Here is a 22,647-nt window from a genome sequence, read left to right on the forward strand (position 1 = left end):
TTGGTGCTTTTCCAAGATACCATGTCTTTATTACAGGAATTACATTTATGTATCTTCAAAATGACTTTGTTAGTTCTTAATATTTTATTAAGGTAAATTGTGAAACATGAATTAATCACTAGGATTTTAAATGCAGTTTCCCCAGTGGCTCAGTGGTAGAGAATCTGTCTGCAATGCGGGAGACACGGGTTTGATCCCTGGGTCTGGAAGATTCCCCGGAGGAGGAAATGGCAACCCACTCCAGTATTCTTGCCTGGGAAATGCCATGGACAGAGGAGCCTGCTGGGCTACAGTCCATGGGGCCACAAAGAGTCAGACGTGACTTGGTTACTAAACAGTAATGTTGTGAATTGTTACACAATTTTCATCAGAGGCAGAAGTAAAACCTGCCTTTTATCCTGCATAATCTTCAGAGACTTTCCAAGCCCTTTGCTGAATTGTTGTAAATGTCTGGGAATAGTTTATGTCTTATTTTCTTTGAAGTTCCTTCACACATTTTGGGATGGCTCAAGAAATTAGCGGTTAGCCTTTGTAGAAGTTAACCAGTGATCGGGGCTTGTCTTTGACTTGCCTTAGAGTGGAGCATGTTCCAGCCTACAGCTTTACTATTTCAGCGTTCTTTGTTTGTTCAGTTGTTGGATAATGGACAGGCAGGCAAGTGTACACATGCAGTGATAGGTAATACCCATCATTTTAAGCTTAAGTCAGAGAGCTCATGATAGCCAGAGATTTAGGGAAATTTACAAGTGGAAGCACCAAGGGATGCTCCAGTCTAACACGGCTCTGTAACCTGGAGCGTTTAGGGAAAAGGACTAAACCAAGGCTTGGAGTCAGTCCCAGGGCTGCTAACGCTATTTTGGCGATGCAGAACAGGCTGTGTTCCTCTCTCTCGCTTTGGTTTCTCCAAGCTATTAAGTGGGAGTGCTGGAGGAGGTTAAGGTTCTCCTTTAAGGAAGCCATCTTTGGGGACTGATTCCACCTCTTTAGAGTGTTTGTCTTCTTACTAACCTCCCTGTTTTTCTCTTGAAGGGTCAGATGACTTGTCTGCAAAACTGTGGGATGTGAGCACAGGGCAATGTGTTTATGGCATCCAGACGCACACTTGTGCTGCGGTGAAGTTTGATGAGCAGAAGCTTGTGACAGGCTCCTTTGACAACACCGTGGCCTGCTGGGAATGGAGCTCCGGAGCCAGGACCCAGCACTTCCGGGGGCACACGGGGGCGGGTGGGTCGCCTCTCTTCACGGCTTTCCCGGTTCCTTTAGCCACATTGCTTAAAGCCAGGGGCCAAGAATGTGATCCATCTTTTGGGTTTTTTTTTTTATTTAATCTGTCTTTCCCCCTACTTCTTTTCCAGTCAGTACAGTTAATCTCTTTATTCAACAATTTTACCTCAAATTTTGCTTCTCCTTGGCCCATTTTTTAACTCATAATGACCTTATACCTTTAGGCTAGGAGAGGCAGTTCTTTTCTCCTATTTATTTCCTGTTTGCACAGTCGGCCTCCTTTGTTTTGACCAAATTCTATACCTCCAGATTGAATAAATGTAAATTTAGTCCACTTTATTTGTAGAATTAGGACTGGAAATCCTTAGGAGTGACTACACAGATTACATCAGATTGGAGCTTGGTTGATAATAATCTCACTGTTGAGGGACAAGATGAAAAGGAGATACCTCAATATTTCCTAATAAGGTTGCAGCAGCCTTAGTTTGTAAAACTGGTCATTTGAACGAAGCCTTTTGATCAGAGCGTCTCCTCTGCTTCATTGTATCCTGGAGCTTTGTGCAGAAATCATGTGAGCTAGTTCCCTTCTCCTCCGCCTCCCCACCCCACCCCCCACCCACATCACCCACTGCATTAGCTTCTGAGAGTCACAGTCTGTGCTCTTGAGCATCACATTTATGAGCTCCTTCCTGGACACCCTAAACAGGCTGAGTTTCTCTGCTATAGGTTTCCTAGTAACCTGTGTAACACCCATTATAGAAGTGAGTATGGTAACTGGTTCCCCCACCCACCTGTCAGCTCTAGAAGGACAGGGATCCCACCTGTCTTACTCACCCTTAGGTCCTGAGTTCCTTGCATGGTGTTCAGTAATTCTTTAAAGTAAATTTAGCTGTTTTATGCCCCCCCCCCCCCAAAAAAAACAACAATAAACCCCACCGAATCCACACCCCCCATTTTGTTTGTCATCCTGTACATTCTTCTTCAGTCTGCTGCCTCTTGTTTATAGTCATTAATATTTGAAGATACATGATTTAATATGGAGCTTATGTATCAAACTGAGTGTAACATTCCACAGTGTCAAGGATTGCATCTGTTCCAGCTGATTTTATACTTGGTCAGCTTTGAGAACCCGGTTCTAAAAAATTTCCTCCTTAATGTTCCCAAGACATTGCTGTGGCTTTTCCTAACTCCATGCCTTTGCTGTTCCTTCTACCTGCAGTATTCTCTTTCTTTTCTTGATAAATTCTACTCATCCTTTAGGGCCCACCTCCAGTATCGCCTCCTCCCTGAAGTCCTCCCTGATACCCCTGGGCAGAGTTAGTCCTTCTTCTTGGTGTTTTTCTAGCAAGAGGTGAACATTTACTTTTGTTTTGGACTTCCTTCTCCACCCCTCACTTAGAGTTCCTTAAAGAGCAGTGTCTTCATCTCTGGGTCCCTGGTATCTGTTTAGAGCTTGACAGGCATTTGAAAACAAGTACTTGTTATACTCAGGCACTGTTTTAGGTGCCAGGGATATAGGTCTGAAGAAAATCAGACAGTTTGAGAGAATGGCTCAGTCTGAACTTAAGATCTTTGCTTTGTTTTTCTCATTATACTGACTTTTCTTGAGAATGAATAGTCCTGACATTTTATCTTACTGCAGTAAATAGTACAAATCTCAGTAGGTCCACCTATGTTCAGTGTTTCTTCTCAGTCCTGAGAAGAAATGCCAGGATCTCCTACACTTGTTTGCCTCTGACTCTGAAGCTAGAACAAAAGGAAGAGATTGTATATTCCAGGGACTTTCCATCCTTAGGATAATCTATAATGAGAATTTTGAAATGGGTGTATTTTTTTAAGCAAAATATTGCTAGTCGAGAAAGCACCCTTCTTATAGTAGTTCTGGTTAAGAAATTACACACTTGGACAGCTAGGAAGAATAAGTGTTATTGAACTCTATTATAAAAGACCCACAGGCAAAGGCATATTTTAACTTTGTGTGTGTTGTGTACACTAGTGTTTAGTGTCGACTACAATGACGAACTGGACATCTTGGTGAGTGGCTCTGCAGACTTCACCGTGAAAGTATGGGCTTTATCTGCTGGGACATGCCTGAACACTCTCACCGGGCACACAGAATGGGTCACCAAGGTAGGAAGACTCACTGATGTTGACATCACTCTTGCCGAGGGGAAGCTGGGGGCAGGTTGGAGGATGGTACATGCTGACTCATGAGTGGTAGATGAGTCATAAGGTGGGATAGATGCAACCCCGAGCCATGGTGGCGTACAGCGGTGACCAGCATGTGAAAGACGCTCAGTTAATTAGTGAACGAATGGCTATGGACATGGGAAGATGCTCACAATATATCAGGTGGATAGAGGGAGGGAATAAAACAGGTTATATCAGAAACTACGTAGAGTATGATGATAGTTTCTGGATGTGTTTCTGCACTGAAATGTTGAAGGTAATTATTTCTTCTGAAGTTGTGAGTACTTTTTTCCCTTTAAGATAAGCATATTTCTTTTTAAATCAGAAAAGCAATTTTCATTCTGAAAAAGAAAGCACTTGCTGGAAGTGGAACAGAGAGAAATGTGCAGACTCTTTAAAAGGACATTCTGCTGGTTTCTAGCCACTTTTATTCAACATGTAATTGGAAGTTGTAGCCAGAGCAGAAAAAGAAAAAAGGCATCCATGTTGGAAAGGAAGAGGTAAAACTCTCAGTATTTGCAAATGCGTGATACTTTGATGATGCCATAAGAAATCTGTTAGAACTAAAACATGTCAAATTGCAAGATATAAAATCTATATAAAAATCTCTTGCATTTCTGTACACTAATAAAGAACTGTCAGAAAAAGAAGTAAAGAAAAAACAGTCCCATATACAGTTGCATCAAAAAGATTGAAATAACCTAGGAATAAACTTAATCAGTATATAACAGGAAGACCTGTGTATTGAAAACCGTGAGACATTAGTGAAGGAAATTGAAGTAGACAAATAAATGGAGAGTTGTTTCATGCTCACAGATTTGAACAATCAAATGTCCATACTTTCCAAAGCAACCTATAGATTCAGTGCAGTCTGAATCAAAATTCCAATGATATGTTTCAAGGAAATAAGACAAATAATCCTAAAATTCGTATGGAACCACGAAAAAAAAAAACCCTTGAAAAAGCACAAAACTGCAGGCATCATGCTTTCAAACTGTGTGACAGAGATACAGTAATTAAAGCAATGTGATGTTAGCAGAACAGATGCTTAGATCAATGGAACAGAATTGAGAGCCCAGAAATAAACCCTGTGTCTATGGTCAATTCAATTACGACAAAGGAGCCAAGAATATATGGTGGAGGACGGACAGTCTCTTCCATAAATGTTGTTGGGAAAACTGAACAGCCACATCAAAAGGATGAAAGTGAACCACTGTCTTAAACCATACATAGAAATTAACTAAAAATTGATTAAAGACTTAACACACCTGAAATCATAAAACTCCTAGAAGAAAACATAGTGAACATCTTGACATAGGTTTTGGCAGTGATTTTTTGAATCTGGCAACAAGGAAGAAAGAATAAAGAAACAAAGAAACAAGAAATAAAAAAACAAACAAGAATAAAGTGGGACTGCATCATACTAAATAAAAAGCTTTTGCACAGCACAAGAAACTGTCACCAAAATCAAGAGGCAACCTACTGAATGGGAGAAAATATTTACAAATCATAGGTCATGGGCTAGTGTCCAAAACAGATAAATCACACAACTTAAGAGCAAAAACCAAACAGTCTAATTAAAAAATGGGCAGATCTGAACAGACATTTTCCCAAAGAAGATGTATAGATGAAAACAGCAACTAAGAAGTAAATGAGAAGATGTTCAACAAAATCATCAGGGAAATGCAGATGTAAATCAGAACCACTATGAGATATCACCTCATACCAGTTAGAATGGCTATTACCAAAAAGACAAGAAATAGCACATTGTTGGTGAGGTTGTGGAGAAAAAAGGAACTTTGTTCACTTTTAGGGGAATGTAAATTGGTACAGCCACTGTGAAAAACAGTTTGGAGGTTCCTCAAAAAATGAGAAAACTTCCACATGATCCAGTGATTCCCCTTATGGATATCTATCCAAAGAAATTGAAAACTCAGAAAGATGCATGCATCCCCATGTTCATTACAGTATTGTCTAGAATAGTCAAGATACAGAAACAACCAGAGTGTTCATTGATGGGTGGATAGATGTATATATACATTGAAATATTATTTAACCATAAAAAAGTGAAATGTTAATGATTTATGATAACATGAATGGACCTCAAGGACATTATGCTAAGTGAAATAAGTCAAAGAAAGGCAAATACCATACAATCTCGTAAAAGTGGACTGTATGGGAGGTGGGGGGGGAGCCAAGGTCATAGATAGAACAGATTGGTGGTTGTCAGAAGCAGAGGGTGGGATGTGGTGAGTGGGAGAAATGGGTAAACTCATTTTTTTGCTTTTTTAATGTGAAGAAAGAGCAGGAAGGACGGAGGATGAAGAAAATCTTGGAAGAAATGAAACAAAAATTTACAGCATCTTTTAAAGAATATTGTGATATCTTCTAGTTTTAAAGAAAAGAATTGCTGTGAATATCAAAAGCCATGTTAATGGAAGTGCCCTGGAGAAACACTGTTCTCGAGCCTATGGTGCTGCTCTGTGAGGCGCTGAATATACATGAGTGAGCAAAACAGACCCAGGCCTAACACGAGCGTTAGTTTAGTAGGGGAAATAGTTATTAATCAGTAATCTCACAGATAAATACATAGTCACAAATTGTCTTAAGTGCTAATGGAGGAAGAGTGTAGTGTTCTCTGAGAAAGTCTAGGAAAGTGTCTGATTTAATTTGATTGAAGGAAAGCTTTTAGAAAAGGTGCCAGATATGAAGAATGAATTGGAGGTAGCTGCGTAAAGAGCAGAGGAGTGTTTCAGAGGGTGCGGGGTGTGCACAGGCCCTGGGGTGGGAAAGAACCAGAATGTTTCATAGCCTGATGCCCTGGAAGGGCGGCGAAGCAGAGCTGCGGGTGGGGAGGTGTGGGAGCGGAGCTGCAGCTGGGGGAAGTGTGGGAGCAGGGGCCGTTCGGCGTGCTTTACTGGACCTTACTAAGGATTTTGTATGATTCTAAGTGTAGTAGCAAGCAGCTGATGAGTTCTGAGCAAGAGTCTGGTGTGATCCATGTTTTTTTTTTTTTTTTCCATTTATTTTTATTAGTTGGAGACTAATTACTTTACATCATTGCAGTAGTTTTTGTCATACATTGAAATGAATTAGCCATGGATTTACCTGTATTCCCCATCCCGGTCCCCCCTCCCACCTCCCTCTCCACCCGATCCCTCTGGGTCTTCCCAGTGCACCAGGCCCGAGCACTTGTCTCATGCACCCAACCTGGGCTGGTGATCTGTTTCACCCTAGATAATATACATGTTTCAATGCTGTTCTCTTGAAACATCCCACCCTCGCCTTCTCCCAGAGTCCACAAGTCTGTTCTATACATCTGAGATTCATGTTTTAAGAAAATAACTGCTGAGTGAAAAAGTGGATTCGAGTGGGGAACACAGGTGGATGCTCGGTGGCCAGTTAGACTTTGGCAGTAGTCCAAGCAGAAGAGACCCCGGCTCGGACGTGGACGGCACTATGCAAGGAGAAGGGCACATCCGAGGCTGTGTCTTTGCAGCAAAGCCAGCTGAACTTACAGGGAACCAAGGAGAAAGATGACTAGTGGCTTTTTGACTGGGTGGGGTGGGTGATTGTGTGAGAAGACCAGTAATACCACTGAACTGTACACTAAAAAATGGTTAAGATTCTACATTTTATGTTCTGTGTATTTTACCACACTTAAAAAAACCAAAACCTGGAAAGAAAAATCTGTCCTGGGCACATTCAGTTTTAAATAGAAAAGTTATGTAAGACAATTTAGTGTTGGTTAAAAAACAGTGGATTTGGGGCTAGGACCTGACTGTAATGTCTTAGACGAGTGACTTCCCTTCAGGGGAGGGCCTGAGTTTCATCATCTGCTCTTTGTTCTTGTGAATATTAAATGAGGTGATGGGGCAGCTCCCCGCAAGTTTCATTTGTATCTGCAACCCAGGCTTCTGAGTGAGTGAGCCTGGCCTGCCTTCTCACTTTATGCTGATTTAATGGTAAAATACCCAGAACCTAGTGTTTACAGATTATCCCAAGTGCTCATGGGATTTTAGCTTCTATTACATTTATTTTCATTGTTTTATTTCATTTTCAGTGTGATTATCTGAGATAATAGGTGCCCCAACCCCTGTTTTTAAAGATGAGGAAACAGAGATGAAGAATTTAGATGGTCCCGCCCAAGGTTGCAAAGTCAGCATATGACAGATTCTGGTCACAAGTAGAATGTCTTTTCTCCTTATGACACACGTACTTATGAAAACAAGTCATTTGTACCTATTATGTATATGGATTTTTTTCTTTCCTATTCTTTATCATTTTATGATTTTAAAAATCAGTCCTAATGTTTGCTTCCAGACCAAAGCTAAGAGTAAATGCTGCCAGTATTAGACACTTTTAGATCTTGCTGATAGCCTAGAGAATCTCGTTATAATAAAACTCTTAGTAAAGGTTAACTTGAGTTACAGATAACGTAGAGTTATAGATTACCCACATACCATATCATTTTGAGCCTTTTTTCATATTTTACTTAAAAGGGATGTATATAGTACTAAAAGGGTCTTTCTGTAACAGGGGTATGTATTATTTCTAGGTGGTCTTGCAGAAGTGCAAAGTCAAGTCTCTCTTGCACAGCCCTGGAGACTACATCCTCTTAAGTGCAGACAAATATGAGATCAAGGTGAGGTTTTTTTTTCCTTGATTAATTTGCTTCATGAAAGAGTGTGGCACAGGGAAATATTTCAAGGGAGGTAGGAATGTCTTCAGTCTAAGCCCTCTTAAACCCATTGGAAAGAGACTTAATTCATTTTCTCCATGTTCTAGGCAGTTTCTAACTCTGATTTATAAATGAAGGGGAAAAAAAAATCCACAGAAATTTATCTTCAATGCATTCTTAACCATTTTCTTAAGAAATACATCTGCTACCCTTCTCCATTCTTAGATTTGAAGTATGAAAACATAAACATTTATTTGTATAATAATAAAAGCAATTTGCAAGAAGTTTACAGAGCACTCTGACTTATACTTTTATTGCATCTTCTAAAACATTCCATGTGGTAGGCACTAACTATCTTCATTGCAGGAACTTGGGTTCAGAAGAGGTTGAATATTTTACCTGAGATTACACAACACATAGGTACCAAATAAGAATTTGAACCCATGTCTCAGCGGTCAGCCTATGGTCTCCAGTTTACTCCACTTTTTTGTGTGTGTGTGATATTTGCTTTATTGTGGTACTCTCAGGCATGCCTGTGCTCACACAACACTGTGAGCAGCCTGTTGGATCAAACTGCTGTTGGCACAGCCGTCTTCCGTGACTTGGCCTCGAATACGAGGCTGGGGGGAGGCAGAGTGCAGTTGAGGCGGTCAGAGACGGGCAGGGCGAGGGGCTCTCCAGGCTGTGGTTCAGGTGCTGCCTGTGGCCTCAAAGCAGCTTCCCAGGAGAAAAGAAACAGAAGGTAGTGATATGCAAAATACCCTTTTAAAATATCTTTATGGGTAACTGTCATTAATGCAGCAGGATCAGATATGATTATGAAAGATACAAAAACAAATCAGAAGAATGTTAGCATTTAATAGAAATTAAAACCTGAGCTGAAGGCTAATCAAAATGTTTGATACTTGGCACTGTTCTCATGAAGGATAAGAAACTTGTTTGGTCTTATAAATAAGACAGGTAACTCGGAAAAAGTTAAACTTAGATTTCAAAAAAGCTACAATGCAGTAACACTTGACTTTTTAAAAACTTCACTATGCTACTGGCAAACATTTAAGATAACCAGGGGTATATGAAGCTTGAAGGGGGAGGCAGGGAAGCATATAAATTATAGATTTTTAATTTGCAAGTTGCAGTTTACTCCACTTTGTTTCTGACTTAAGCAAACACAAGCCACATTGTTTAAAAACAGGTTTTTCTATGGTGATGTGATCTATCATCTTTCCTGATTTTCCTTTTTCTGTAGATTTGGCCAATTGGGAGAGAAATTAACTGTAAGTGCTTAAAGACGTTGTCTGTCTCTGAGGATAGAAGTATCTGCCTGCAGCCAAGACTTCATTTTGATGGCAAATACATTGTCTGTAGTTCGGCACTGGGCCTCTACCAGTGGGACTTCGCCAGTTATGATATTCTCAGGTAATATTTCCTTGGGCCTTTACCGTTAACAGTCTGTCTCAGTTATTTTAATAATAAAGACAGAACAGTATTTGGATAAACTAGTTAATAACTTGCTTTGGGGAAATGTTTACTCACATCAGCTGTGAATGATTCTGTGCTAAATCTCACACAAAAATATTTCAAAGGCAGTAATTAAATTAGAAAGAGTTATATGTTAGAATGTAGAGACTCTAGCTTCTAATTCCTCTTCTTATGTGCTATCTGCCCAGTCACATCTGACTCTTTGAGACCCCATGGACCATAGCCCACCAGGCTCCTCTGTCCATGGAATTCTCCAGGCAGGAATACTGGAGTGGGTTGTCATTTCCTCCTCTAAGGATCTTCCCAACCCAGGGATCAGACCCATGTCTCTTGAGTCTTCTGCATTGGCAGGTGGATTCTTTGCCACTGCACCACCGGACAAGCCCAGCCCCACTTCTTAACTCTGAGTTAATTTCCCCTTTCAGGATGTCTGGATTCTCCTGCCAGTTTTTCTGGAAAATGAAGAGTTTGGATGGAAAGATCTTTCACATTTCCTCTAGTTGTAATATTTTAAGTTCTACTTCCTGGTCATTTGAAGCTGTGCATTGAGGGATCAAGTGACCTTCTGTTGACTAGTAGAAAGACAGAGGTACTTAGAGAAGGTTACAGCTAGCAGGCTTTCTCTCCAACAAAATAGAGGCCTATAGACAGTTTTGTGATTCACTGCATACCATAGACCCCTCTTGGAGATGGCAGTATCTGGTAGCATATTGGAGGCTGCGAGAAACCAGTGCTTTGTGGTGTTTAAGAGAACTTACTTTGGTGATAGATAAACCTTGCTTTAAGACCTAGTTCTGTTTTTTATGAACTGGGTGATTTTATGTAAGTTTTTTAACCCTCTGTGCCTGAATTGTCTCACCTGTAGAGATTAAATTAATTGCTTCTAATGAGGATCAGTCCTAAATTAAATCAGTCCTGAATATTAATTGGAAGGACTGATACTGAAGGTCAAGCTCAAGCTCCAGTACTTTGGCAACATGATAGAAAGAACTGACTCATTGGAACAGACCCTGATGCTGGGAAATACTGAAGACGGGAGAAGAAGGGGATGACAGAGGATGAGGTGGTTGGATGGCATCACCGACTGGCTGGACATGAGTTTGAGTAAACTCCGGGAGTGGGTGATGAACAGGGAAGCCTGGCGTGCTGCAGTCCATGGGTCGCAAAGAGTCGGACAAGACTGAGCGACCGAACTGAATGAGGATCTAGCTCAGGACCTGACAGTCTGTATCATCAATACATCTGAGAAGTCCTGCTACATAAAGACACCTGTGACTTCACACACACTGTGCCTGGTGCCCTTGCTTGGAGGAGTACCTGTTGACAGCTCACAGAATTAGTGTTCCATAGTGTGCTTCAGAAGGGACTGCCTGGAGACAGAAACTGAACATTTTATCTTCATTGTTTTTATGTGTGACTGTTTAGAGGTCAACTCGGATCTGATCCTGTTAGCCAGCAGCTGACAACCCATCTTTGGTTGTAAAGTTACAGCTTCATTATTGTCTTCCTGGAGTCAGACATACACTACTACTGTTTGTTTGTTTGTTTTTCTTAGATCTGCATTTCTAACCATTTAGATTTCCAAGCTCTCAGTATAGTTTCTAGAAATAATTGATAACTGCATGCAGACAAAACAGACTAGAACAGATCCTAGAAAACATTAGTTCAAGCTCTTCATTTTCAGGTTGGGGAACTGAAGCTGAGAGAGGTTAGGGGCCTGGCCAAACATCTCACAACTCAACCTAGCCCAGCACCCACCTACCCCTCCATCCGTCCATCCATCCATGGCTGGATCATCCAGCAGACATATGCCCACGGTAGCAGCAAGCCAGAGAGAAGGAACTTTTGAAAGAACTTGATTCTTTGCAAAGTAAGAAATTCAAGTACGGTTGGCCATGGCTTTTGCACCCACAGAATCAACCAAATGAGGATGGAAAATTTTTTTTAATTTTCAGAAAGTTCCAAAAAGCAAAATTTTGAATTTGCCGTGCATCAGCAGCTGTTTTCATAGTATTTACATTGTCTTGGGTACAGGTAACCTGGAGATGATTTGAGCACATGGGAGGGTGTGTATAGGTTATATGCAGATGTGGCAACATTCTGCGCGAAGGACTTGAGCAGCCATGCATTTTGGTATCTGCGCGGGCTCCGCAACCACTTTCCCCAGATACGACTGCAGTCACCCTGGGAAAACCAGACCTTTGCTAGTTTACTAATGCTTTTGTTTGAACTAAAGTTTGGAAGAGAGGGGTGCTAAGGCAGGGTGGAAGAAAGGTTGTCGTAATCTTTTTAATGCTTAGAGTCTGTAAAGGTTTCATTTGATCCTACGCCTGCTTTTCTCCTGTGTGCCTCTTACTCAGAATAGCAGGTGGAGTCCAAATTCCAGATGAGAAGTTCTGTTAGTTTTTGCTGTTTGGATATGCTAACTGTAACCAATAAACTTGCACAATTGTTTGCTGCTTACAAGTGCTAAGTTCAGATTTTTTTTTTTTTAAAAGGGGATATTTTGCCTCTTACTTCCCCCCTCTTCCTCACATGAATAAAACAATCTCTCTTCAATGGGGTTGAACAGTTATGTGACTGTGGCCTCAGTTGCCAGTACTCGGTTGTGCTCCTTACACTTTGATGCTAACTGAAAAGACAGAAAGCGGCAACAGCAGCGCGTTGCTCTGTGAAAGCTAGGATGCGGTGCCGTGTGTTGAGCGAGGTTATCGGTATAGCAGGCAGCGGTGTGCAGGTTCACGGGCGCAGGCTGCACTGCAGGGATGTCTGTTTGCAGTCCTAAAGTAATCAAAGTCCAGGGTGCTGTGAGCCTGTCAAGACCTGTGTTCAGTCCTGCAGCATGTTTGCGCTTGAGTCTTTGAAATCAGTTTAGAGCTTCCCTAGTACCTCAGCTGGCAAAGAATCCGCCTGCAATGCAGGAGACTCTGGTTCAATTTTCTGGGTCGGGAAGATCCCCTGGAGAAGGGATAGGCTACCCACTCCAGGATTCTTGGGCTTCCTTTGTGGCTCAGCTGATAAAAAATCCATCTGCAATGTGGGAGACCTGGGTTTGATCCCTGGGTTGGGAAGATGGCTACCCACTCCAGTGTTCTGGCCTGTAGAATTCCATGGACCGGGTAGTCCATGGGGTTGCAAAGAGTCCCACACAATTGAGTGACTTTCACTTTCATCCTTCCCAGCCTCAAGTCTGATCCCCTAGCCACTCAGTTTTCTAAGTTTCTGGTCATTTTCTGCTTGTATCAGTGATGTGGGACTTACTAGACTCTCCTGCTTTCCCCGGTCTTCTTTGACCCTGTCTTGTAGGAATTTATGTTTTCCCGTGCTCACTGCACCACTGCTGTAGTCACTAGCAGATACTTACTTATCTAAGCTGTGTGTCAGGCACCATGATGTACGCTGGGAACCAGCAGAAGTACTTACCAAACTTGTAGACATGACGGAACAGGGAAGGCTGACATTAAACAGCTGACTACATGCAGATGTGTTAATGGTTGGGAGAAGAGCAGCGTGGAATGGGGTACTCTGAGACCTAGTCTGAGAAGTAAAGGAGAGCTTTGAGGAGGAGGGTCAGGCCAGGCTGTAAGGGGTGAGGAGATGCATGTAGCTAAGTGCTGGGGGTGCAGGTGTGAGGTGAGGAACATGGCGGCCCGAGCATGCAGTCTGCTGAGAGGCCCTGAGCCCACAGGAGCCTGGTGTGCTGGAGTAACTGAGAGAAGGCCAGTGTGGTGGATGGGAGTGCAGTGGAGAGCCACGGGAGGGGTTCAGAGTTTGAGTCAGGTGGTAACAGGTGTAAATTTAAGTGTGAGGTTAAATGATTGACAGCGTCCAAGAGCAGAGTGGGGAGACCAGTTGAAAACTCTGGGCAGTAGTGCAGGCAGCAGGTGATGTCCTAGATCAGAACTGTGGCCATTCAGGTCGTAGTGAAAACCTCAAAGGAAAATTGAGATAAAACCAATAGACCTTGGTGATTGGATTTATGGTTTTAGGGTTGGATGGCTGCCACGTCTCCTGTCTTGAGTGGTTGGGTGAGTGAGCAAGCAGGGAGACGAAGAGAAACTGGTCTGGCTGCGAAGTTTAGTTTTGGACCTGACGAGTGTGAGGGACAGATCTTTGTCTTCGTGCTGAGTCCCCCTCCCTTCCTGGTCCCAGACTGGAGTCTGGTTCTGTGTCCTGCTCTTTCCCTTCGAGCTCTCTGCTGCTGGGGCCCCTCGTGCGGGGCCTCTCACACACCCCTCACTCTTGAAAGGTGAGGATTGTGGTGTTTCTCTTCCCGTCTCCAGCTCACACTCTTCAGCTGTCCCGCGGTGGTCCTGGTTACCAGGCCCTGTCCCCTCTGCTAACATCTTGCACACCCTAGTTGGTGGTGTCCTTGTTAGGATGTAGCGCTAACTGGGCTGTCACCTGGGCTCAAGCATACAGTCACCACAGAATTTGTATATCTGTGTCCTGTCGCTCTTCTCGCAGGCTTCCGGAGAGAACAGTGACGGTTCCCCTTACTGAGTGTGCAGAGACTGAGAGCTGTTCCGTGTTCCTCTTCAGCAGGGTCTCTCCCTGCCATGCCTCTGCCATCAGAGCTCTGTGACCTGCCAACCTGAGAAGCTTAAAGCCGTCCTCCCTACTCTCCCAGTTTTCTCTAACTTACTATGAATCTGCTGTTATTGAATGTTTCCGAATTATTTGGGAAACTTTATATTTTCAGCCTCTAGACTATGTTGAGCGGAACCTGTTTGCCACCTGCAGAGCAGAGCAGCACCAAATCCCTTGATTCTCCGTCTTCTTTCTGGGCGTGGGGGGTTCCCCTCAGCCAGTGCAGTCGCGCTCCACACCTGTGTGCTCTGCGTCTGTGACCGTGGAGGGCTGGCCGTGCTGCGCCGTTGTAGCTAAGGGACTCGAGCATCCTCAGATTCTGGTATCTGAGGGGTTCAGGAAGCAAGGGATGATATATAGCAGTTTCTACCCAGCGGTAAGAATTGAGTATCAGACTCTCCTCTGACTAGTACCTAGCTAGTTGTAAATCCTTAGCCAAAGTATTTACCCTGGCTGGTCTTTAGTTTTCACATCTTAGAAATGAAAATATTAAATGACATAATCTGAAAGATCCTTTCCAGCTTAGATGGGCATTTTATGCTTTTATAAATGTTCATTTCCTTATATGCCTGTGTTATGTTATTATGAAGGGTTCTTTTCCCACACCTTTTTTCCAAAATAGGGTGAGCTTTATGTCCTCATAGTTTCCTTTTTATAAGAAAGTTTCATTTAGTTTTAAATTTGCTTGAATTTTGTATTGGTTTTTTTTCTTTGACTGCACTGCTCACGGGATGGAGGATCTTACTTCCCCAACTGAGTATCGAACCTGTGCCACCTGCCGTGGCGTCGTGGAGCCCTCAGCGTTGAACCGTCAGAAAGTCCCCTGTGTTGGTTTTCAGTGTCTGCAGAAAAGGCGACATAGACTGTGCATGGATAGGTGCGCCCCGCCCCCGCGCTGGCTCACGCGTCTCCGCTCTCGCCCTCGCAGGGTCATCAGGACTCCTGAGATGGCGAACCTGGCGCTGCTTGGCTTTGGGGACGTCTTCGCCCTGCTGTTTGACAACCGGTACCTGTACATCCTGGACCTGCGGACAGAGAGCCTGATGAGCCGCTGGCCTCTCCCCGAGTATAGGAAGTCCAAGAGGGGCTCCAGCTTCCTGGCAGGTGAAGCATCCTGGCTGAATGGACTGGACGGGCACAACGACACGGGCCTGGTCTTCGCCACCAGCATGCCCGACCACAGCATCCACCTGGTGCTGTGGAAGGAGCATGGCTGATTTCGGCGCCGGGGCTGCGGCTTTGGAGTGCAGCCTCTGGCAGCCAACTGCATGAACCAAAGTTCTCACCTCATGGTATCATCGCGCAGTGCACAATCATGTATCTGTTTGCCGGGGGCAGGGCTCGGGGCGGGGGGCTCGTCTTGTGGACACACACCGCAGCACACTGACGGGGCGCACCGTTGGCTTCATGTGTTCCTAGTTTGTGGGTCAGTGTGAGAGGCTGCATCTGGGGTTCATCGTTTATTTGTCCTTAGTTATGTGGGTCAGTGTGAGAGGCTGCATCTGGGGTTCATCTTTCTTGAATATTGGTTTTAAGTAAAGAAATTTAAATGGCTCATTAATCTGCTAATTGGTTGCCTATAAAAACACAGTCTATTATTAAAGCTTTTTACCATTGCCTTTTTCTCTTTTGAAATTGAAGCAAAGGTGCTATGATGTTGTTACAGCAACTTTTCTCACATGGGGCTTAGCTTTTATAACGACCCGTGTTATAAAGACCACCGAGTTCTGTGACATTCATGCTCTCCACCAAATACCAGTTCTAAAGAAAATGTGTCTTCAGTGCAAATCCACTTCTATAGATTGATGGTTTGTGACACGTTTTAAGCCCTCGTTCTTGTCAGAGCCAAGGTCGGCTGTGTCTGAGATGCACGAAGTTCTCTAGTCTTTGTTTCTGTGGAACAAGCTGGCTGGATCACCTGCCACCTCCATGACTGCATAGAGGGGACACGGTTCAGTGGAAGGTGCCAAGCTGGCAGACTGAAGCCTGGCTCTGTTCCCTAGGAGCCCCGCAGCCCAGGAGTGCAGTTCTCTGGCCCCGTTTTCTCTGTCTGTATAGCTAGTTGTTAGGCTGTCATTTATTTCTGGGATTCTTTCTGGTCCTGTGTCTGCCGAGCTGTGCAAAAGTTGATGCTTCATTTTTGTCCGATTGCTAATTCGTTGTTTCTTGGCATGATGATCTTGGAGATCATCTATAAATGAAATCACTGATACAGAGTTGTCATCTATAAGGAAATCAAACATGCAAAAAAAAGAATGGATAAAAGGGAATGTGGAAAATGTTAATATAGTCTGCTTTAAAAACTGTTTGCAGTTGGTGGAAGAAGTGCTGAGAGGAGTTGGGGTTCTCTGAAGAGGCAGGGTGTGCCAGCTCAGAGAGAAAGATCTCTGACCCTGACTCTCCTTCCTCCGCTGTCTCTCTCTTGATGGGTAGCCTCAGGCAGGCTAACTTTCTGTTGAAAATGAAGGACTTGTGCTAGATTGGGGTTTGCAAACTCACAGGCCCAGGGAGCCATGCAGAGAGCATAGGTGAGTGCAGCCCTCTGGGCAGGATGGAGCTGTACCAGGGGAAGCTCCTCTGATGGGGCAGTTTCAGAGCCCCGAGTGCCAGGCAGGAGTAAGCCCAGCGTTGCACAGGCCTTCTGATGTGTCAGGTGGAGGTAGGCCTCCAGAATTGTGTTTGTAATTCCCTAATTTTAAAAATGTGGACAATGACTTGGAGATAATGTGAAATGCAGTGGGCTAATAAATGAAGCGAGTCTACAGGCTGCCAGTTCACATTCCCCACCTTCTCATTCCTGCAGAGTAGACGAGGCTGTGATTCTACAGTGGCGGTGTTTTAATGTAATTGTCACAAACATTAGGGAGAAAGTCTAGGGAACAAGTGTTGGGAAGAATTCAAGAGTTCCCAGTTGTGTGACAGAGGAGTGAGGGGGGGCCTTTCAGTCACGGACCTCCAGGAAAGTATTAATAGTGAGAAGATGAACTTAAGAGCTGGAGCCTGAGTGGGAGCCCTGCCTGGGAATATGAGGGATTCTTTCTTCTTGTTAACTTTGATATTAACCCATTTTTCAGGTAGGAAAAGGGTTGCTGGCAGAGCTGAGAATGATTCAAAGTACAGGGGGGACAGTGCACTCCCAAATCCTCTCACCCTAGAGCCTGACAACAGACCTCCGAATGCTGCAAAGTCAGGGTTTATGAGAACTGACGGTTGGTCCCAAGGATGGATTTAGGTAATATCCATGCCGAGACTCTGAGGAAATCAGGTGAAAGAACAAGATCTTCATACCCCAAATCCATCTCACATTGATTTCTGTGGGTGAGCGCTGCTGGGTCCTTTTAAGAAATGGGACTAGTTCAAAGCTGGACTCTATTTCTCAGGAACCTCAGGAGGCTTTGGGCCACGGTGAGGGGAAGTGACTCTTCTCATTTTCATCCACCTGGAACATGAAACTGAGATCACAGATCGAATGACCATCCGTAGTCCCACCTCACCTTCCGACATACATCCAATCGCTTTAAAGACCACGCGATTATATAGTCATCTGTGGGGAAAACTTAGAAATGACAGACCTAAAGCTTGTATGGCACATCTCCTTTCCGTTTTCAGTGGAGAATACCAAAGTTATCATGGAGGTGGTGCAGCTGATTTTGGCCGCATCCTCGGAGTCCTGCCTTCATCCCTCTTCACACAGTGTTGCGGTCCATAGAGCCAGAGCCGTGGTTTTGCCAGTGGTCAGGCACAGACGTGAGAGCTGGACCGTAAATAAGGCTGAGCACCAGAGAACGAATGCTCTTGACTTGTGGTGATGGAGAAGACTCTTGAAGTCCCTTGGACAGCCAGGAGATCAGTCAGTCCTAAAGGAAATCAACCCTGAATATTCACTGGAAGGACTGATGCTGAAGCTGAGGCTCCAATACTTTGGCCACCTGATGCAAAGAGGCAACTCATTAAGAGAAGACCCTGATGTTGAGAAAGATTGAAGGCAAAAAGAGAAGGGGGCTGAAGAGATAGTTTGATAGCATCACTGACTCAGTGGACATGAATTTGAGCAAACTGGGAGATAGTGGAGGACAGAGGAGGAGCCTGGCGTGCTGCAGTCCATGGCGTGGCAAAGAGTTGGACACGACTTAGTGATTCAACAACAACAGCTTCTATAAAAATGGAAAACCGACTCATCCTTTGGAAAAAAATAAAGCGAGGTGGGGAGTTGCTGAGCGCAGTGGGCAGGGGTAAATCAGGCTCCTTTCACAGAGTTGGGGGCACTCTTTCCCGGACACTGACTTCTGCTTCCATAGCTCAGAGGCTAGGGATTTGCCTTTGCCTCTTCTTTTGTGAGTATTCTCATTTCTGAAAAATCCTTAGGTCATGAACAGATCGATGCCATCTTTCTTCCAGAGCATTGGATTTCTCCGGTAACCCTGGTGTGGTAGAAGGTGGGGTGGCTGTCTGCTCAGGTCTGTGGAGGGACTCATAAGAACTTGGGGCTCTGGGGAGAGGATGGGGTCCGAGAGAGCTGAGGGGGTGTGAGGTTTCAGCAGACTTGGTTCCCATTCCAAAGGAAGCTAGTTCCCCCCAGCAAACCCCATTATTTGAAGAATATAATAAATGATGTCAACAGCTGGGTTTCACCTGACATCTTAGACCTTTCGGAGAAGTAGGAAGAAAGACTTCCTCCAGGGGAGGGGCTTGACTTTGAACAAGTCCCACAGGAAGTACACATATTTGAATAGCTTTTAAATGGAGGAAAGGGAATGTTGCTATTCGGTTTTAAGGTGTGCACTTCCTTTTTCCTAGTTCAAAGGTACTCTGTTCTGGCCGCTGGGAATGCTCAGGAAACCATGAGTAAGGATCACGTGATCATGCTAGTATTTGCTCTCAGGAGAATGTTTAGCGCTCTGCATTTGTACAACATCTTAGGGGGAAAAGAAACACTTCTGCAAACAGTATTATGTTAGTCATGAAGAAGTCGCTTCTGTCGGGTGAGGCGTTTCAGCTGAACAGAAGCAGCGAAGGAGAGGAGCCCAGCTTGATGCGTTGCTTTGGCCAAACCCAGCCAACCCCTGAAGCCGTGGTTGTTGCCCCGACTTCTGGGGTGCCTAGAGATGGGTCTCCCCACCATCTTGCTTCTGGCTCTCCATGCCTCCTCGTCTGGGCCTCTGCCGGGCCCTGGCATCCGAACCACTTGCCGTTGTCTGTAGGGAAACGTGTAGTCAGACTGCTGTCCTGGGAGGCAGCCTGCACCAGGGCGCGCACTCCGCTTCCCTTCAGCGCCATAGGGTTGTCAGCGTAGGGGAGAGGCCCCAGGTCCGTCCCCGACACAGCCTTCCTACCTGCTTATGCTGGTGCTTGCCAAGGTTTGAGGTGACCAAGACCCTCTTGAGAATTCTGCAGTCCCTAGATAAGAGTGTCTGACAGAGGGGCCAGGTTAGCATTCCTGACAGAAGTGCCTGCCAGCCACCTCTGTGTCCTGATCTGCGGCTCCCTGCACTTACTCTAGGAAATGGAATTTCTTTCAGGATAAACCATCAGATGGATTACCAGTTACCTTTGTACCACTCCTTTCAGCCTGATGAGGCTGAGTGACCGTGCTCAGTGCAAAAGGTGTTTTGCCATCAAGTCGTTTCCGTGTGTATCCAGTCTCCCCCAATTGCTTAAAACTTGTATTACAGTCTTGACTAGTGTGAACATACTTAATGATTGCAGCTTAAGAAACCCAGCTAACTTCTGCTCTTCATGAATGTACTCAAATAAAAATGTGTTTTTGCATATTTAAACCTGGCCAGTTATTAATTCAGATGGTAAAAGCTCACTGCTGTTGGTGTCCATATACTGACATTGTGAACAGACACATTTCATTCATTTAGACTTAGTTCTCTTGATGAGAATGCTCAGGTTGAAACAGGCTGTTCTCACCAATCCAACACCTATGGCAGCGTGGAACTTCTGTTTCGCTTATTTGATGTATGTTGTGATCTCGGGGGAGTGAGGTGAAGTAATATTGGCACTCTCTGGGGTGGGTGGGCAGGGGAGAAGGGATTGCTTAAGCAAATAGTGGAGTGACTGTGGAACAAGATGTCTCTATAAGATGAGAAGTTATTTTCATGCGTCACAGAAGCATTCTTCCACCTGTGAATGATTGTGCTAACTAGGAATCATTTATCTCCATACATGAAAGCAGGTTCCCTTGGTCAGGCAACATTTGGTTTGGCCAAGCCCAAGTTATTGTTTGTACTTGAAAGAAATAAAGCTGCATTTCCTTAAAAATTACTTTCTGCAATGAAGGCTACTTTCTTGTGTTTTTTTTTTCCCCCAGCCAATTCCAAGGAAGCTTTTCAAAAGCAAGTGTTTTTGAAATGAACTGTTCCTCGAATGATCTAAAGCGACTGATCTGTTCCTGTTTCTGTATGTTCTAAAATGTAAGTCTAACAATGTAATGATTTCTGAATGAGGTCCAAGAGTGGAAATAAATTTAAAAGCAAAATGCAAGGAAGGATTTTGCTGACCTTTGTGAATAGATGGAAATGGGGAGGAAAATGTCTTGATGCAGAGTCCAGACCTTGGACTGCTCTCTGGCTGCTCTGAACCAACTGGAGGATCGGCACATCGCCAGGTTGGTTCATCCTCCCTACTGAAGTCACTGCGCGGGGCTCGTCACGCATGGCCTGTACCTTTGCCCTCCAGCAGGGCCATGTGGGGCAGATGGTCCTGCTTCACAGGTGAGAAGTTGAGGCTTGGAAGGGGGGCTGGTGGCCTGGAGGATGAGCAAGTGGTGAGAACGAGGCCTGCTGGTCAGCATTCACGGGCACGGACTTCTCCCCCCTGGCTTTGTTTCTCTTCCCGTTCTCTCCTGTCTTCAGTCCAGGCCTGGACCGCTGCCTGGCCCCTCACCACCATGTGCGCCTCCCAAGCCACCGTGGACTCTGCTGCTGGGGCATCTCCCCAGCCAGTCCTTGGAGCACATGTCTCCTCTGTCCAACAACCTCGTTGTACAGTTGCTAAGCCATGTCTGACTCATTTTGCAGGACACCACCCCCAACCACCACCAGCAGGCTCCTCTGTCCGTGGAATTCTCCAGGCAAGAATACTGGAGTGGGTTGCCATTTCCTTTCGCAAGGGATCTTCCCAGTCCAGGGATCGAACCCGGGTCTTACATGTTGGCAGACAGATTCTTTCCCACTGAGCCTCCTGGGCAGCTCCGTGCAACAACCTAAGGGACTCCCCGTTATCAGCCAGCGGTGTCTAGGTCTGTCAGTGTAGTCTGAGTCCCAGCTCATCTCTTCAAACAATTCTTGCTCTTTCTTCTCCTGTCTTTGCCCCTTGGGTCTCCCCGTGTCCTCCTGGGAAAGCCCTCTGAACCCTTTCCACCTGTGCTCAGGCGGAAACCCAGGAACCCCACCTGTGGGACCCCACTGACCTCCCGCTGCGGTTAGAGTCTGCTGACCACCGCCCCCCCGGGCCTGACTCAGTGTTTTGTTCCCGAGTACTCAGTTGTGCAGTTCACTTGGCAGCTCCTCGCCTAGTACCTTTTGCAAGTGGCAAACCATTAGCTTTTACCCTTGATCTGCACAGTTTTCAAAACTGAGGTGAATGCTTTGGCTCTCCAGCAACAACTTAAGACTGTCGATCTACGTAATGCTCCATACAGTCTAAGTGTTTTAGTAAACTTCATGGATTATCTTAGGGGCTATGTGTTATGAAGGAAAAATAACTTGAAAATGTCAGCACCGAAGCAAAGTGAAAGACCAATTTACACACAGCCTTCCCCTTTTAGACGTCCCTGTTCTGCCATATTCTTTTTTATTAATTATTAAAGTATAGTTGATTTATAATGTATTAATTTCTGCTGTACGGAAAAGTGATTCAGCTGTCTATTTTCTCATATTCTCCTCCATTACAGTTTATCACAGGATGTTGAATATAGTTTTCTGTGCTATACGCAGTAAGACCTTGTTGTGTATCTCCTCTGTGTATAACAGTTTGCATCCACTCATCCCAAACCCCCAGTGCATCCTTCTCCCATCCCACTTCCCCCTGGCACCCACAAGTCTGTTGTCTTTGAGTCTGCTTCTATCTCATACATAAGTTCTTTTGTGTCGTATTTTAGATTCCATGATATTCCATGATTCTATGATATAAGTGATATCATAGGGTACTTGTCTTTCTCTCTCTGACTTCTTCACTTTGTATGATAATCTCTAGGCCCATCCATGTTGCTGCAAATGGCTAAAATAATTCCTGCATTCTTTTATATGGCTGTGGAGTATTTCATTGTAGATATCTACCACACCTTTATCCTTTCATCCATCAGTGGACATTTGGGCTGTTCCCATGTCTTGGCTGTTGTGAGAAGTACTGCTGTGAACATAGGGTGCGTTGTTCTGCCATATTCTATAAACATCTAAAGTATTCTGAGTACATCAGAGCAGGATGTTTGATGATCATTCTTTGGTTAGACAAGGGGAGTCCTTGCCAGTGCGATG

At 44.5% G+C, this 22,647-nt stretch overlaps 1 protein-coding gene across 5 annotated transcripts in view; it reads left to right on the top strand.

Annotated features, from left to right (window-relative positions):
• FBXW2 (F-box and WD repeat domain containing 2) overlaps positions 1-20,653 on the top strand; it is a 33,150-nt gene extending 12,497 nt beyond the window's left edge. For 3 of the 5 annotated variants that reach the window (XM_020893611.2, XM_020893610.2, XM_020893613.2), the window contains 5 exons: positions 1,030-1,224; positions 3,221-3,354; positions 7,973-8,059; positions 9,342-9,511; positions 15,093-20,653. In XM_020893611.2, the coding sequence (XP_020749270.1) occupies positions 1,030-1,224; positions 3,221-3,354; positions 7,973-8,059; positions 9,342-9,511; positions 15,093-15,381 (875 nt within the window). In that variant the 3' untranslated portion in view covers positions 15,382-20,653. The remainder of the gene's footprint in view (positions 1-1,029; positions 1,225-3,220; positions 3,355-7,972; positions 8,060-9,341; positions 9,512-15,092) is intronic. The other 2 variants (XM_070459192.1, XM_070459191.1) reach the window with 2 other exon arrangements.
• The last annotated feature ends 1,994 nt before the right edge of the window (positions 20,654-22,647 follow it).

Source organism: Odocoileus virginianus, chromosome 31 (assembly GCF_023699985.2).
Source record: "Odocoileus virginianus isolate 20LAN1187 ecotype Illinois chromosome 31, Ovbor_1.2, whole genome shotgun sequence".
NCBI classification, from domain to species: Eukaryota; Metazoa; Chordata; class Mammalia; order Artiodactyla; family Cervidae; genus Odocoileus; species Odocoileus virginianus.